At 42.6% G+C, this 16,001-nt stretch overlaps 1 protein-coding gene across 1 annotated transcript; it reads right to left on the bottom strand.

Annotated features, from left to right (window-relative positions):
• Nucleotides 1-500: 500 nt before the first annotated feature.
• Nucleotides 501-12,690, bottom strand: NSMCE4A (NSE4 homolog A, SMC5-SMC6 complex component). The gene is made up of 11 exons (XM_054382503.1): nt 12,570-12,690; nt 10,733-10,813; nt 10,058-10,188; nt 8,478-8,629; nt 6,295-6,394; nt 4,739-4,829; nt 4,157-4,251; nt 3,387-3,435; nt 2,119-2,210; nt 1,042-1,133; nt 501-538 (listed from the first exon to the last, which is right to left on the bottom strand). The coding sequence occupies exons 1-10, from the start codon at nt 12,673-12,675 to the stop codon at nt 1,050-1,052; spliced, it is 981 nt and encodes a 326-aa protein (XP_054238478.1). The 5' UTR covers nt 12,676-12,690; the 3' UTR covers nt 501-538; nt 1,042-1,049.
• Nucleotides 12,691-16,001: the final 3,311 nt, after the last annotated feature.

Raw genomic sequence — 16,001 nt, 5'->3', positions numbered from 1 at the left:
TCAGCTGTTTCATCAGAAACCCTGCCAGTGGTCCACTGAGGAGCATTTTCTGGAGACAATAACTGTATTTATTTTTAAAGGTGTCATAGCCAGAGCTGTCCTGCCTGAGTTAACAGAAACAAATAAGAAAAGGAAGGAGGAATTATCTGTAATTGAGACCAAATTTCCAAACTCAAACCCTGATTGCCAGAAAAGTAAGAACAGAAAGGCATTATCAATTTCTCCTGCACCCAAGGTGATCTAGATAAAATTGTAGCAGAAACAGGTAATCATGTCAATTTCATTTGCAGGGTGCTACTGGAGAAAGGCAAGGGCTTAAAGACAGGAGAGTGGAGGGGATAGCATTTCCTTTTTCTGAAAGCTTGTGTCAGTAAACTTTATTACTTTATATAAACAAAGCCATAATAAATAGGTATATGGAAAAAACATGTGACAGTGTCAGGGTATAAAGAAGATATATCAAGTGTCAAGAAATTCCAATAAAAATAGATTTAATTTTACAATATATACATATCTTCCAGAGGAAACATTAAGACACCTAGAGGGAAAGAAAAAAACCAAAAAGGACAGTAAGACATAATTATGCATTAAGAACTTAAATACCTGTGACAAAGAATTCAACCCTATTTTTAAAAAGGATTTGAGGAAACTAGGCTGTCCTCACTTCCTGCTTCCCTAAATCCTTCTTCAGATTATTCTATTAATATCATCTGTCAGTAGGTTAAAATAAAAAAGTACAAAAAGTAAGCTATGATTCTAAACAGCACTGCATTCCAGGTAAGGTTTCAAAAACCAAGTCAAGTGTATCCCTTAACTCATCAAATGCAAAAGTAAAGTTTTTTCCAGTTAATTACTGTTTAGAAGATTACATTACATTTTGTCCTGTGAATATAGAAATATGGACTATAGAATACAGAAACACTACAGACATAGTTACCCTGCTCATGGTTTTATCTACATTTGTAAGTCACAGCTCTTCCAACTGCATAAGCAATTCAAGCACTGTATCCTTATTTAGTCCGATTCATTAGAAGAACTTACTTGAAGAATTAAGCTATGTCCATTTCATCTTCATCTCTCTGACAAGGAGGGCTAATCATAGGTTCCGTTATTTCATATGTTTCTACAATCTCCTGGTGATGACAAGGGTGTGTAAGTTACAAAAGCTGATCCACTTCAATTTAACTGCAGTTACCACCAGGTAAGTACTAAGGTTTCTCTTACTAAAGCTATTATTACTGTTTCTTCTGCATGTTCTGAGTGAGGGACAAAGGAATCATAGAACAGTTTGGGTTGAAAGGGACTTTAAAGATCATCTAGTTCCAACCCCCCTGCCATGGGCAGAGACAACTTCCAATAGCCCAGGTTGCTCCAGGCCTCATCCAGCCTGGCCTTGAACACCTCCAGGGAGGGGGGCATCCACAACCTACCTGAGCAACCTGTTCCAGTGTCTCCCTACCCTTACTGTAAAGAGTTTCTTTCTAATATCCAGTCCAAATCTACCCTTCTCAAGCTCCAGTCCATTCCCTCTCACCCCAGCACTACAAGCCCTTGTCAAAAGTCCCTTCTTAGCTTTCTTGTAAGCCTCCTTCGGGTTCTGGAAGGCCACTATAAGGTCTCCCTAGAGCCTTCTCTTCTCCAGGCTGAACAGCATCATGTCTCATAGCTTGTCCCCACACAGGGGAGGTTTTCCAGCCCTCTGATAATCTTCATGCTATGTGCTAGAAACTTTCTGTCTATGGTTTATTATGAACAGCAAACAGTGAGGAAATTGTATGGAGACCTTCCCTTCTAAAAGGATGTATCATATACAAGGGAAGAAACAAACTATTTATTCAGCCCTTGTATAAAACAGTAAAGGCAAGTCACTGCACACCTTAAAGGCACTTAGTGACCAGGCTTCAAAGATCAAAGATGAAATTGCTATCCCAATTCTGTTACCTTCCAGTTAAAAGCATTCATTAGATCTGTGATTGTTCTGTAATCCATACCCTATGCTTACAGTGCTAACAGATGCAGAAACACCTATCCTCAGGGTACACAACAGCACAGCTCTCGGATGCAAACTGAGACTTCAGAAAAAAACAGCTCAGAAATATCAGGTGCTGTCTACTATACCTTCCATTCTTGATGGCTCAGAGATAGGACAACCTGGTTCCGTGCTCCACTGTTGTGGTCATTCCCCTTTCTCTCATTGTCTTTTGTAGGCTCTGTCCAAAACACAGTATTTTCACATTTGTAAAGGCAGTTTCCTCCAGGAACACAAAAGCTTCTTAAAAAGCATATCAATTACACATGCTCCACTAAGCTCATCTCTATCAAAAGCCTGAACCATACACTTAAGAAATTTCTTATCTCCTAAAAAGTTTAGGAACTAACATTTCTCCGAGTCCCCTTATAAAATCCCACCAAAGTCTTAGTACCATTGGTATCCTGTGGGAATGAAAACCAAAGACCTCACACCTAGCATGGCATTCCCTTTTCAGCTGTTTCAAAGATGCAGCAATTCCCAACCAAGACAGACAAAGGAGACTTATTAGCAACATGTAACTATGTTATTAGCTAAAATATCACTTAAAAGGACAGGTACTAACCATTTATTTCTAGTAACAGAATTAATTTGTATAGATCAGTATAATGGCCTTTTGCCATATTTTAGTATTTAGAGACTCAAATTGTTCCAGTTCCTCTCCTAAATCTCTTCATGCCTTTAATTACACAGAATCACAGAATGGTAGGGGCTGGAAAGGACCTCTGGAGATCATTTAGACCAACCCCAAGCTAAACCAGATTGTCTAGATCACGTTGCACAAGCTTAACATCCAGAGGGCTTTGAAATCTCTCTAGAGAAGACTCCACAACCTCTCTGGGCAGCCTGGCACCCTTACAGGAAAAAGGCTTTTCCTTATGTTTTGGTGGAACTTCCTCTGTTCTCATTTGTGCCCATTGGCCCTTGTCTTGTCACTGAGCATCAGTGAAGAGTCTGGTCCCACCCTCTTGACACTTCCTCTTCAGATATAAGAGCCCTACTTGGTCTTCTCTAGGCTAAACAGCCCCAGGTCTCCCAGCCTCTCCTCATGAGGCAGATGCTCCAGTCCCCTCATTTTTGCAGCCCTCCACTGGACTCTCTCCAGTAGCTCCTTGTCTCTCTTGAACTGAGGAGCTCAGAACTGTAGCCAGTACTCCAGATATAGCCTCACTAGAGCAGAGTAGAGGGGGAGAAGAACCTCCCTCAACCTGCTGGTCATACATGACATTCACTTCACATCCCCAAATCTCTGTTCTTGCAGCTGAAAACATACCTAACATGTTGTGAACACCTAAGATGCAGCTACTTTTCAGTGTTGCAATAAAAATTATTACAGTCTTCTAAAGCAGACTTTTACCTATCATTGGCAATTTATCACCATCCAGCTTTATTCTTGCAAAGCCATCCTAGAAGACAACAGGATTTAAAATTCCAGATGTTAGAGCTAATTAGGAGAACACACTATTTCATATTTTTAAGTCATATAATCATAAACAGGTAAAGAATCTTAATTGGCAACCACAAGAAAACTGATTTCAACGTATCTCTTATTCATAAAGAATGCAGCTGATATAATTCAACATGTACCAACTGTCCTGTAACAAATGTTTAATAAAAAATATTATTCATTAAATATTTGAGTTAGCTCTTCAGAGTCTGAATTTAGTAAAAATGTATATTCAAGTTTTCTCTTTTTCAAAATTAGTTTTATTTATTAGACAAACTAAGCATGGTTTGAAGTACAAACCTACAGGTTCAAAACAAAAGTAAAACACTGCACTACAACCTCAATAACTCCTCTATACTCACTGACTACTATTCTGTTATCTAAAATAATGTGAGCTAGAATCCCTTTATGAAATATATCAACAGCAAAAATCTTACTGTTGTTTTGTTGCTAGATTGACTACAGTAGAAAAATTTAGTAACAAAAATCCCCAAACCAATTAGTCCGCAACTCTGTTTTCTTTTAGTTCTACAAAGCCTAGGATATTTTGGTAGTTGAAAACAAATTAGGATTCCTAATGTTTAAACTCTTGATCTGTCAGTACCCAAACCATAAAACCCAATATTTCTAGATAATTCCAAGCTGTAACAATAAGATCTGAAGAACAGGTCACACCTTACCCTTATGATGAAGGAAACGTGAAAGATGTTTTCTACAGTGCGTGCAAAAGAGTTTGGATCAATCACAAGATCAAAGAAGGAAATGGGTGTATCAGCTGGAGGTGGGAAAGAAAAGGAGGTGTTAAACAAGAAACAAACAGGGGATATGCAGGGAGCTAACATATGTAAACAAACCCAAGCCAGGCAGCACTCCTTTCAACAGCCAACTCAAGGTCTATGCCAATTTAGTTACAATGCTCAATTCCCAGTTGTCTGCAGAGAGAAACAATGTTTCTAGAGAATATTCTTTTCTTCCACCTCCTGCCGCTCCCATATGGCTATGCACTGACTATTCCATTGCCTCCTACAGTTGGCATGCTCTAATGAGAGGGAGGGGGCAGGATTTAAACTTACTTTGCACTCAAACAGCAACTGATTAGTGTTCATAAAAAATACAAAGCATATATCCTTCATCTTAAAGATTTCTACTTGGAACCTCCACTTGATTTTGTTTCTGTCATTTCCCCACTCCTAACTGCAGGAGATGGAGTCTATTCATCTTCTCAAACGAATGCTTTAAAAGCTTAACTGAATCATACTTACGATCGTTTTTAAAATGAGTTTGCAGTAATCCCAAGATCCTCTCTACTTCTTTTTCTGTAGCCTCTTGATGAGACTCCTCCATTTTTTTCAACTGGAAAAAAAAAGAAACATGGTTTCACCTCGAATAACCACTGTTGTAAGACAAGAATATGAAAAGGGCCGTTAAGGAACACAACAGAAAAGAAATTTTTATCTTCACGCCACACACTTATGCAAACATGAGACAACTTAGAAAGTGCTTTAGGAATTCATTCCCATCTTACAGTATCAAACTGTAAGGCCACAGTTTGCATGCTTTGAGTCTACTTACAGTCCTATGCTCACTTTCCAATAGTTAGACATGGTGCTGAGGGGCATGATCTAGTGGTGACCTAGCAGTGCTTGAATTAATGGTTGGATTTGATCTGAGAGGTTTCTTCCGACTAAAACAATTCTATGGCTCTGTAGGACTGGGTTATCCCTAGTGGTACCTAGTCTGAGTTTACTGAAGGAGTTTATTCCTAAGCATGAAAGGGCAGGTCATTAAGATCTTTCACTCCTTTTCAGAAAAGGCACCTAAGCTGGCGTGTAAGAAGCATCAATCCTGAAGTTTGACATGGTCAAAGGACAAACTATTGTGATTTCACAGCTTATCTGTAACACAAGGTACTCCAATTATCCTTCAAATGCTGTAATCAGCAGAACACTGAATTCACTGCTCAAGTACAGTCCTCGGCAACCAGTTCCTGTTAGCTAACACCTTCCCTTCAACCACCTTGCTCTAAAGCAAACTACGGAACTTCATGCATAACCATGTATCTAACACAGATTAAGATAAATACTGATTATCAGTGTTCACCTAAGCAAGCCCCAAAAAACAGTCACTCACTTCTGGAAGCACCTCTCTCAAACCCTCCAGATTATCTTCTACCCAGTACAAACTGCATCAGAATAATTTCCATCATTTGGCTTAGTATGAAGAAGACTGTATTTAAAAAAGAAACTCAACAGTCTGCCCCTAGGTACCAATAGAATCAGCCAGAGGTTTCCCAAAACTCGGTTTCAAATATAAATCCCTGTAGGTATCCTCAAACTTTTGTCTTTCTGCCAGAGTAAGACAGAAAGAATGGTGAAACAGAAAGCAGGGAAAATAGTGAATAAGGGAGTTAATTCATTTGCTGTTGGTAACCCCATTTCTGTGCAAATGCCACACACCGCTAAGACACTTTCATTTAAGAAGCTGAAAACATGTTAACCTAATAAAGTTTTTTGTTTCCTTTCAAAAGAATGAGCATCAGAGCAAGTAAGATAATCTGAAATTGTAAAGCCACTCTGTCAATAATTTCTGAACTTGAAATCCTGTTTCCTTCCATTCAGTCAAATGCCACAGTCCACACAAAACTAATCAAGCACCTAATAATGAAGTCTGAATCCTTTAGTATTATAGCTGGTAACTTCAAAACCCAAAAGAACATAACAGAAAGGTTTAAAAGTCTTAAAGTTTAGAAAAGTTTAAAAGGTTTAAAAGTAATAAACATGCCAAAACAAATCACCAATGAAGATAAAACTTCACAAACCTGAGCAGGCATTGCCCGTTTTTCTTCCACTCTTGCTGTCTTTCTCTGCCTCTCTATCCGTTGCCTTGGTACAGGAGGATCAGACTTGAAAGATCCCAACCTAACCAAAACAAAAAGAAGATATATAGGAAAGAATGTTTTACACTGCAGCTAAGAAATCTATATACTGAGCAGCTGATCTCCTGATAGAAGTGCAAAGCAGTGACTGATACCTAAAACCAAAGCATCCTCTAAAAACAAACATCCTCAAGTTGCTCCAAATATGCTGGCAGCCTCAAAACAGATTTATCAACAGCTGTATAAAATTTGATGTAACTATCCCAACCTTTTTTTTTTTCTTTTAAACTGAAAACTTTGTATCCACTTCTCTTGAAACTAGTTGAGAAATGAAAGAGCACATGGTTCATATCCTCCATTATTTCCATTTCAATTGATTACAAACTTTTCTGCCTAAAAGCTCTCTCCATACAATATTTATCTTTTTTCATCTATTTTTCAGTTTCTGTAAATTGATGTTTGCAACAAAAAAAAAGTTAAGCCACATATTGTTAATTTGTAGTCAATCACTAGAACATTCAGTGCACTGAGATCTAACACTTCTTATTAAGCAGAGTGAGCATAACATAGGTGCTAGACTGAGGCACTTTCTTGAAGTGCTTACCTCTCTCCATTGACTATATAAGGAACTTAGGCTCCTAACTTTGGTTGCCTTGAATCTCCACCAAATTAGATGCCTAAAGGAGAGTGAATTGAGACTCAATTCAAGTTAGATCAGCAGGTACCCAAGAATTCTGCAGTACATATGTTTCCTTGTCTCGGGTCAGTTGCAAGTCAATTTCAGCAGTCAGAGACTGACCATAAAAAACAAACAAACAAAAAACCCCCACCAAACCAAAACCAACAAACCCAAACAACTCAGGCCTCAGACAAGAACAGATGGGGGCAGAAATAAGCAGTTGTTTCCCTAACCCGAGAACTACACTTTAAAAGTAACACTTTGAGGACATATGAATATTCACAATCAAAAGAAGTCCATCATTACTTAAGATGACAAAATGTAACTAATGAGAAGTAAAAGTCTGTCTGTCTTGCACTTTTATCTTAAGATAATACAAATTACTAGAAAATATACTTAGAGCTCAAGATTGCAAACATGAGTTTGAAAGATCTGTTATCCAATATGAAACATCAGATATTATATGATCAAGTTGTTATATTCACCAACTTTCTTACAATTGCAGTGACACTTACTGGGGAGTGGAACAAGCATAAAAGCAGAGACAACTGAACAATACTCTCTCAGTTCTACTCTTGGTAACTTCACTGAACTAGATTCTGCTACCTGTAGGCTGACAAGAGGCCTTGAGCAACATGGTCTAGTGGAAGGTGTCCCTGACAATGCCAGGGGGGTTGGAACTAGATGATCTTTAAGGTCCCTTCCAACCCAAACCATTCTATGAATGTATGAGTCTATGACTTTATGAGAGACTTCAACTGGAGTGCTGCCTATAAGCCAAGTGACCAAGGATCATTTGACAGCAGCTAAAAAAGCTCTTGCTAAATGTCACCTATGCATAGGGAGAGATGATGCTGATCCTTCATAAGGCCACTTGACAGTAATTAAGTGATTCCTTCTGCAGGTACAGACTAAAAGCAAGATTCTAAAAGACAACTCATTGACACAGATGTACAAGAACTGTTGGTCTTTTCATGATAACACAACCATCAGGTAAAAGATATAGACCCTGACAGGCTGACCTTCCATGACTACCTGGGAAAGAAAGGAAAAAAAAAAATCCCAGAGATTCCTCTGTTCATGATTCTGGCTGCAGCTTGTGCAGGGAGAGAAAGATGAGGAAACATCAGGTTCTAAAGGAAAAGAGGATCACTTCTACTGGTTGGGGTGTGAAACAGGTATATCAAGAATATTCCGCTATCCTTCTAGATACAAGTGATACTATTTTGTAGCCAAGCCAAATCAAAAATGAAAGAAATATTTTAATATATCCTGCAGACAAGGAGTTCACTGCACCATAAGAACTATGTGAGACCACACAGAAGTTCTTGTTGACACTCTGTGACCCCAGATTAAACTCTACACAAGCCCAGGACATTAAAGATAAGAATCAGTTAAGGCCATTAGCTTGTGCTGCAGTACATACTATTTCCTTACATAAACTCACATATAGTGAAAAGAAGGTGCTCTTCTGAAGTACTTTTCTGATTCTTCTCCCAGTTTATGCCAGGCATTACGAGGTAAAAAGCCACCTGGAGCATCCTCAGAATCACTATCATCTTCTTGCCCTTCAGTGCGATTTATGCCCATGAAGGTTAGCTACAAAAGAAAGAGAAAAGCTACAGTGAAAAGCCACTAAAGAGAAATACCAGTAGCTATATATTGCATATATAACCTATATAACCTATAACCTTGACTTTCCTGAAGATATTGTGAAAACAGAAAAACACTCACATACCCACGTGGATACAGTATGCACCAGCAAGCAATGAAAACAAGAGCTAGAGGTAAATAAAATATATTTTTAGAGGCTTCAGCCTATATTCTGATGATGAAGCAAAGCATTACTAAAATTGCACTACAAAGCCAAGGTGTCTGAGTTTCTGAATACCACATACTTCCAGGAAGCTGAGCTCCTCAAATACCATAAAGTCACTTGGCCCAATCCCTGTATCCACCAACCCAGACTTTCCCAGGAAAAACTCCAATAAAACAATTGAACTTGGTATGTTTTTTCTATTGCAACACTCTGCACTTGATCAAAGACTCTGACTCCTTATTAATCTGCTGTAACATAGGAGAAAATATTCAGGGAGGGTAAAGAAAAGAAAAAAAAAAAAAAATCAAATCAAACCTGCTTGAAAGCTCTTCTGAACTGACTTTTCCACTCAGCAGCAGTACAAAGAAACAAACATGCCAAATCTGAAAGCATGCAAGTAACCTAAAGTCCCCTTTCATGCCAGTGACACATTGTGGCAGTAACACACATGGCCTTCAGAACTCCATCCAAAACCAGAGAGAGCAGTGGACAGATGAAAGAAACTACTTAGCTCCTGGGACGCTACAAAACCATAGGTTTACAAAAAGAAAGGCACAGGACTACCTTAAGAGCATGAATGTTGGAGGTTGGAAGGGACCTCCAGAGATCATTGAGTCAAATCCCTCTGCCAGAAGCAGGATCACCCAGGGTACTCCATACAAGAATGCATGCAGGTGAGTTTTGAAAGTCTCCAGAGAAGGACACTCCAGAACCTCCCTGGGCAGCCTGCTCCAGTGCTCCATCACCCTCACAGTAAAATGAAGTTTCTCCTCATGTTGAGATGAAACCTTCTATGTTCAAGATTGTAACCCTTGAACTGAGATAAAATAATGCAACAATGAGGAGGGGGAATGTTTGCATTTTAACTTAGATTTTCCCCTGTGCATCCTGGAAATGCTCAATACATAGTTTATGACAATTACTTTCCTGGTTAGTGTCACTAATCAAAGAAACTCATAGAAAGAGCATTGAATTCCATCACAACTGTCATGTACTCCCTGACAAACTGAGGCTTTTATAGAATCATAGAATCAAGAAGGTTGGAAGAGACCTCAAGGATCATCAAGTCCAACCTGTCACCCTACACCTCATGACTATCTAAACCATGGCACCAAGTGCCACGTCCAATCCGTCCAATTCACAGTTCTGTAACAAACAGGCTACAAACCTCTAGCAAACTGTTGGCAGATGGAGAGTCTGAGACTTACCAAGTCTTCTGCAAACACTAGTGAGTCAAATGATGTCATCTCAGAGTGCAACTCGCTGGCTTTCTCCTTTCCTAGATTTGATGCCAAGACAAGAAATTGGGCATCCAGCGCAGCCTCTCGTGCACGGGAAACTGTTACAGGAAAGATTGTATGGCAGTGTGAAATTGTCCAAAAAATAACAGCATTTGGCATATAGCCTGTGCTGGGTACAGAACTCTGTTTCTTTTACTTAATCCTTACAACAACATTTGCATTGGAAAAGAGAGAAAAGGAGAGGATGATATTGACAAAGGCAAACTAACACATTCCATTAAGAAATCAAATGCAGTTTTCACTGACATGTTTGCCATCTCCAAGTGAAATGATCCCCCCTGCACTGATATTTGGAACAGGTACTACTTACATGTCCTGTTCTAGAGTCAAGCTAAAGCAAGGAGGATTTCTAAGCACAAATAAACACTGAAGTAATTATATTTATTTTCTCACATCAACTTGTCCAAACAATTCCTTTTCAACGCAACATGCCTACTTCAAGTTATACTTTAACAATTCTGATCAAGTGGACCTCAGCTTTGTTCTTTTCATTCTTTTGCCCTTTTCTGTTTACAAGGCATCATTGCCTCATTCTTAGCCAACTGTAAAGCAAACACATAAGGGCCACAAAGTATCTTTTACCTCCGCTAAACAGTTTATTGGCTTCTTCCAAAGCTTCTGTCAGCCTGTTGGTTTTTGAACTCAGCATATCCTCACGATTTTCTGGGGGGAAGGAACACAAATGAAATCCTAAATTAGTTACGTATAAGAGCATCCAGAAATACATACTTACACCTTAAACAAAACTGGCTGATTCAAAGGTCATCCAACACAAAACCACAAAAAATGCAGTTATAGTATGTCAAATGGCAAGATTATGTATGCTAGTTTTTATTATTGTTTATGCATTAAATAATCTTGAAGTAGTAATTTTATATTTACTTCAATGCAATGAGATTTATATAGTTGGGATTTATGTTAGCAGATCCCAGATTTCTCTTGGTTCCAGTAAAATATCTGTATCTGTGTCCAAGCAACTACCAGATACCACATTTTCTGTATGTTATTTGTCCTACCTCAAAGTTGTTAGGGACTTTCATGAAAGAAACAAACCAACCTCCAAACACACATGCTGGGTGATTTTGAAGATCACCACCTCAAACACAATTACTTACATGCAACAATTTGCATATGACTTAACAAGGCTTTCAGATGCTCAGCTCTACACAGCTACTTGTAGCACTGCTTTGAAGCACATACACCATGCTCAGTGCACTGGCACACCACAGCTGCTACACAAACACAATCTTACAACCCCGTGCAATGCTCCAGGCTTGGGGAAGCGTAGCTGGAAACTGCCCAGCAGAGAAAGACCTTGTGGTGTTGGCTGACAGCCAGCTGAACACAAGCCAGCAGTGTGCTCAGGTGGCCAAGGCCAAGAGCATCCTGGCCTGTGTCAGCAATAGTGTGACCAGCAGGACAGAGAAGTGAATTGCCTCCCTGAACTCAGCACTGGTGAGGCCACACCTTGAGTGCTGGGTTCAGTTTTGGGGCCCACACTCCAAGAAGGACATTGAGGGGCTGGAGCATGTCCAGAGAAGGGCAACAAAGCTGGGGAAGGGTCTGGGGAACAGGGCTGGAAACAGGCTGCCCAGGGAGGTGGTTGAATCCTCATCCCTGGAGACATTTAAAAGATGCAGAGATGTTGTGCTGAGTGACATGGATTAGCAGCAGCACTGGTAGAGTTAGATAATGGGTTGGACTTGAGTCTCTTAGAATGTTTTTGGTTGGAGAAGACCTTTCTAATACTATAACCTCCATTCTATTCTTTTGTAAAAGAACCCTACCAATGTAGCAAGTATGCAGAAAACAACCACACCTGTCAGTGTTTACTCCAACAGCTATTGCTGTGCTTTCCTGAGAGAAGCAGTATTCTCCAAACAGAGCCGGGAGAAGCACTGGCACACCCGTCTAAAGAAACGCTAAAAATCCCAAACCGCTTCCTGGAAAGCCTAAGAAGAACTTTCCTGTCCAGACAGATACTGGTACCTGCCGTTTCAAACTAAAAGCTCAAATACCACGAACGGAAAGCTAAAGGCTTTCAATGTATTTCCAGGTCTAAAGCAGACAGTCCCCCTACAACCATGCAGTCAGACACGTTAAGTGAAGGTAAATCCCCGGAAACCTTGCTCTCCCTAAGAAAGCAAACGCTTCCAAGGAGACATACTTCGCTCTGACCACAGGCCCAGGATTTCAGCAGGACAAGGAACTTAGGAGTTCCCACAAAAGCTTTACGAGTTCCTCAAACAAGGAACTATGGCAAATTATCAGAGGCTGGCACCTAAACGGCTGCCCCGGCACCCACTACTCGGGACAGGCACCCCGCCGGAGGAATGCCGCTCCCGTCCCGGGCTCAGGCTGAGGCCGGTGGCCCCCACCGCAGGCTGGGCCGCTTCTGAGAGCCGCACCCCGAGCTTACGCTGCACGCTGTAGATGAGCTCCCGGTACTGGTTTCGGATCATTCTCCTGTTGCGCTCGTCGCCGGCGCCCTCGGCGCTCCCCGGCCGCCTGAGCTGTTCGTCCATCGCCTCCGGCTCTTCTCCCTCCCATAGCCGCCCATGCAGGGGCACGGCGCCGTTAGTGGAGGTGGACGGCTGCGAGAGGATGCTGTGCTCCGTGCCCACGCTCGACGGGGAGCGGTCCGCCTTTCCAGTCCCCTTCGACATCGCTGCCCGGCGCCGCGGGCCTTCCCGACCCGCCGTGAAGAAAAGCGGGAGGCAGCCGCCCCGGGAGGCCGCAGACCGGCCCCGCGGAAGGCGCCAAGGGCGCAGAAAAACCGCTACCGGTCGCAACGGCGGCCCGAGAGGCCCAAACCGGCGGGGAGGGGAGGAGAGGAGGCGGAGGGCAGGAGGCGGAGCGGAGCGCAGAGGAGAGGCGAGGCGAGGCCAGGCCACAGCTGCTGCCGCCCCAGGAGGGCGCTGTCGGGGCGGGATGAATGGGAGGTTGCGGCCGCTCTCTGAAGCAGCGGTGAACCTTGTACCAGGGCTGGACCGACCACTGCTGACAGCTCCCCGGGCCGTGCCGAGCTTCGCCGGCAGCTGACCTCGGCTCGCTCCGGGATCAACTGCTCCTGTTTCGAATCAGTCTCCGAGAGATCCGATAACGAAGGTCCGGGGCGGGACTTTTTCCTTAATGGCTTTTATCAAGTTTTCTGCTTTTATCAGCTTTCTGTAAAACTGAGCATAAGTCCTACAACTTTCACATTTGTAAGGAGCGGAAATGTGATCAGGAACCTAGTGCTAACAGAGCTTTCATCTCATCTTCAGCTTCTCCAACATTCTGCACTGGAAGGGTTCTCCAACACCGGAATGGTCTGCCCAGGGCAGTGGTGGAGTCACGGCAGCACAGAATCAACCAGAGAGACCTCCGAGATCATCAAGTCCAGCCAATCACCCAGCCCTATCTAGTCAACCAGACCACGGCTCCAAGTGCCTCATTCAGGCTTTTCTTAAGCACCTCCAGGGACATCGACCCCACCACCTCCCTGGGCAGCCCATCCCAAAGGGCAATCTTTCTGTCTGTGAAGAACTCCTTTCTAAGATCAAGCCTAAACTTCCCCCTGCACAGCTTAAGACTGTGTCCTCTTGTTCTGTCACTGGCTGCCTGGGAGAAGAGACCACCCCCCACCTGGCTACAGCCTCTCTTCAGATAGTTATAGACAGCAATGAGGTCACCCCTGAGCCTCCTCTTCTCCAGGCTAAACACCCCCAGCTCCCTCAGCCTCTTCTCATAGGGCTGTGTTCCAGACCCCTCCCCAGCTTTGTTGCCCTTCTCTGGACACATTCCAGCATCTCAACATCTTTCTTGAATTGAGGAGCCCAGAACTGAACACAGCACACAGAACCAGTGCTGAGCACAGGGCAGAATGACTTCCCTGCTCCTGCTGGCCACACTATTTCTGATACAGGCCAGGATGCCATTGGCCTTCTTGGCCACCTGGGCACACTGCTGGCTCATGTTCAACCTACTATCAACCAGTCCCCCCAGGTCCCTCTCTGCCTGGCTGCTCTCCAGCCACTCTGTCCCCAGCCTGTAGTGTTGCATTCGGTTGTTGTGGCCAAAGTGCAGAACCCTGCTCTTAGCCTTGTTAAATCTCATTCCATTGGCCTCTGCCCACCTATCCAGCCTGTCCAGGTCCCTCTGCAGAGCCCTCCTACCCTCCAACAGATCAACACCTGCCCCCAACTTGGTGTCATCTGCAAACTCACTGATGATGGACTCGACCCCCTCATCCAGATCGTCAATAAAGATATTGATAAGTCACCATCCCTGGGGGTGTTTGAGCACCCATGGTTTAGTGTTAAGGTCAAGGGTTGGACTGGAAGATCTTGGAGGTCTCTCCCCACTAGGTGTATTCTGTGATTCTGTGATCTGAGGGGCAGAAGAGGTGGCAAATAGAGACAAGAGGATGATAACTTGACTGAGCATCTCTAATACATGCATTTCCACATAAATGTGCAGATTAATCACTCAGCAGGGTTGATTAATCACTAAAGCAGGGTTCTGTACTCTGGCAAATAAAGTAGCAAATGCATACTTTGAAGTGAAATAGACTCCTAGGTTAGTTAAACATGACCCATGGCATTGTTTATACAAAAAAATCCCCAACAAAGTTAAAGCCAAGTCAAATGTAAGAATATCTACTACTAATTAACTAGGAAGAAATGTGTTTGAAGTATTTTTAAAATATCCACCACAAAGCACTGTGAGTCTGGAAAAGTCAGCAACATTCAAAGTGTCCTTTCATGACGAGCATTTTATTATTACAGATGTAAAAAATAATAGTTTCTCTCCTGTTGCCATTCCTTTCCTAGAGCCAGTATCACCTGAACAGAGGCTGTCCCTGTCCCTTCCTTTCTGACCCCCAGCCCTCAGGTATTGATAAACATTGATCAGATCCCTTCTCAGTCTTCTCCTCTCCAGACTAACCAGCCCCAGGTCTCAGCCTCTCCTCATCAGGCAGTGCTGCAGTCCCTTCAGCATCCTTGTAGCCCTCCCTTGGACTCTCTCCAGCAGATCCCTGTCCCTCCTGAAGTGGGAGCCCAGAACTGGATGCAATATTCCACGTGGGGCCTCCCCAGGGCAGAGTAACCAGAACTTCTGCTGGACTGCAGACTGCAGCTGTGCATAAGCTCTCTCTCAAAAGATATCTTTACAATATTTCATTTTTCAGTACAAAATGACTGAATTCAAGTTTGGACTCTTGAACAATTTTCTGTTCTTACACTTTGTGTGACTAGTTGAGGGCTGTGAAATTTGCCTTGCAAATTCACAATGAGTAATATGCTCTTTTGGACCCTGACACAGGATGTCTCAAGAGAGGGTCCAAAGAAGACTGAGGCCTGTTGTACAGCACAGAACACAAACACACAGTGAGAAATGTTCCCTGTTCCACAGACTTTGTAACACAGTGCCCCACGCAGAACGCTGAGGTTGGGGGGCAAAGCAGGGAAGAGATTCAGCATGAGCTAAAAGGTTCACTACCTTGCTGAGGAAATCCCTATTGTGTCCAGCCTGGTGCAAACACTATCCCTGTGTTCCTTGAAGATGTGTTTGATTGCCTGAAATCTGCCTTTGGCCTTTCCTGGTGCTGAGACAAGTAGAGCCTTTCACTCCTTGGGTACAAGAACAAAACATCCCACAGGCTGCTCTTTGTCCCAAGGGTACAATAGAGGAACAAAAAGTGCTCCTAAAGAGGCAATCCAAAGGAAGCCCAACTGAAGCACTAAAAAGCACAGTGTTGTAATAAATGCCATGCAGTATTTACATTCACTTCCCACAAAGACATGGTGCACTACAAACTCATTTCAACAATCACTGTCACATTCCTACTGTAGCTTGTATTTATATG

Source organism: Indicator indicator, chromosome 7, assembly GCF_027791375.1.
Source record: "Indicator indicator isolate 239-I01 chromosome 7, UM_Iind_1.1, whole genome shotgun sequence".
Classification (NCBI taxonomy): domain Eukaryota; kingdom Metazoa; phylum Chordata; class Aves; order Piciformes; family Indicatoridae; genus Indicator; species Indicator indicator.
Note: the sequence above shows the minus strand (reverse complement) of the source record. Positions and strands in the feature narration are given on the sequence as shown.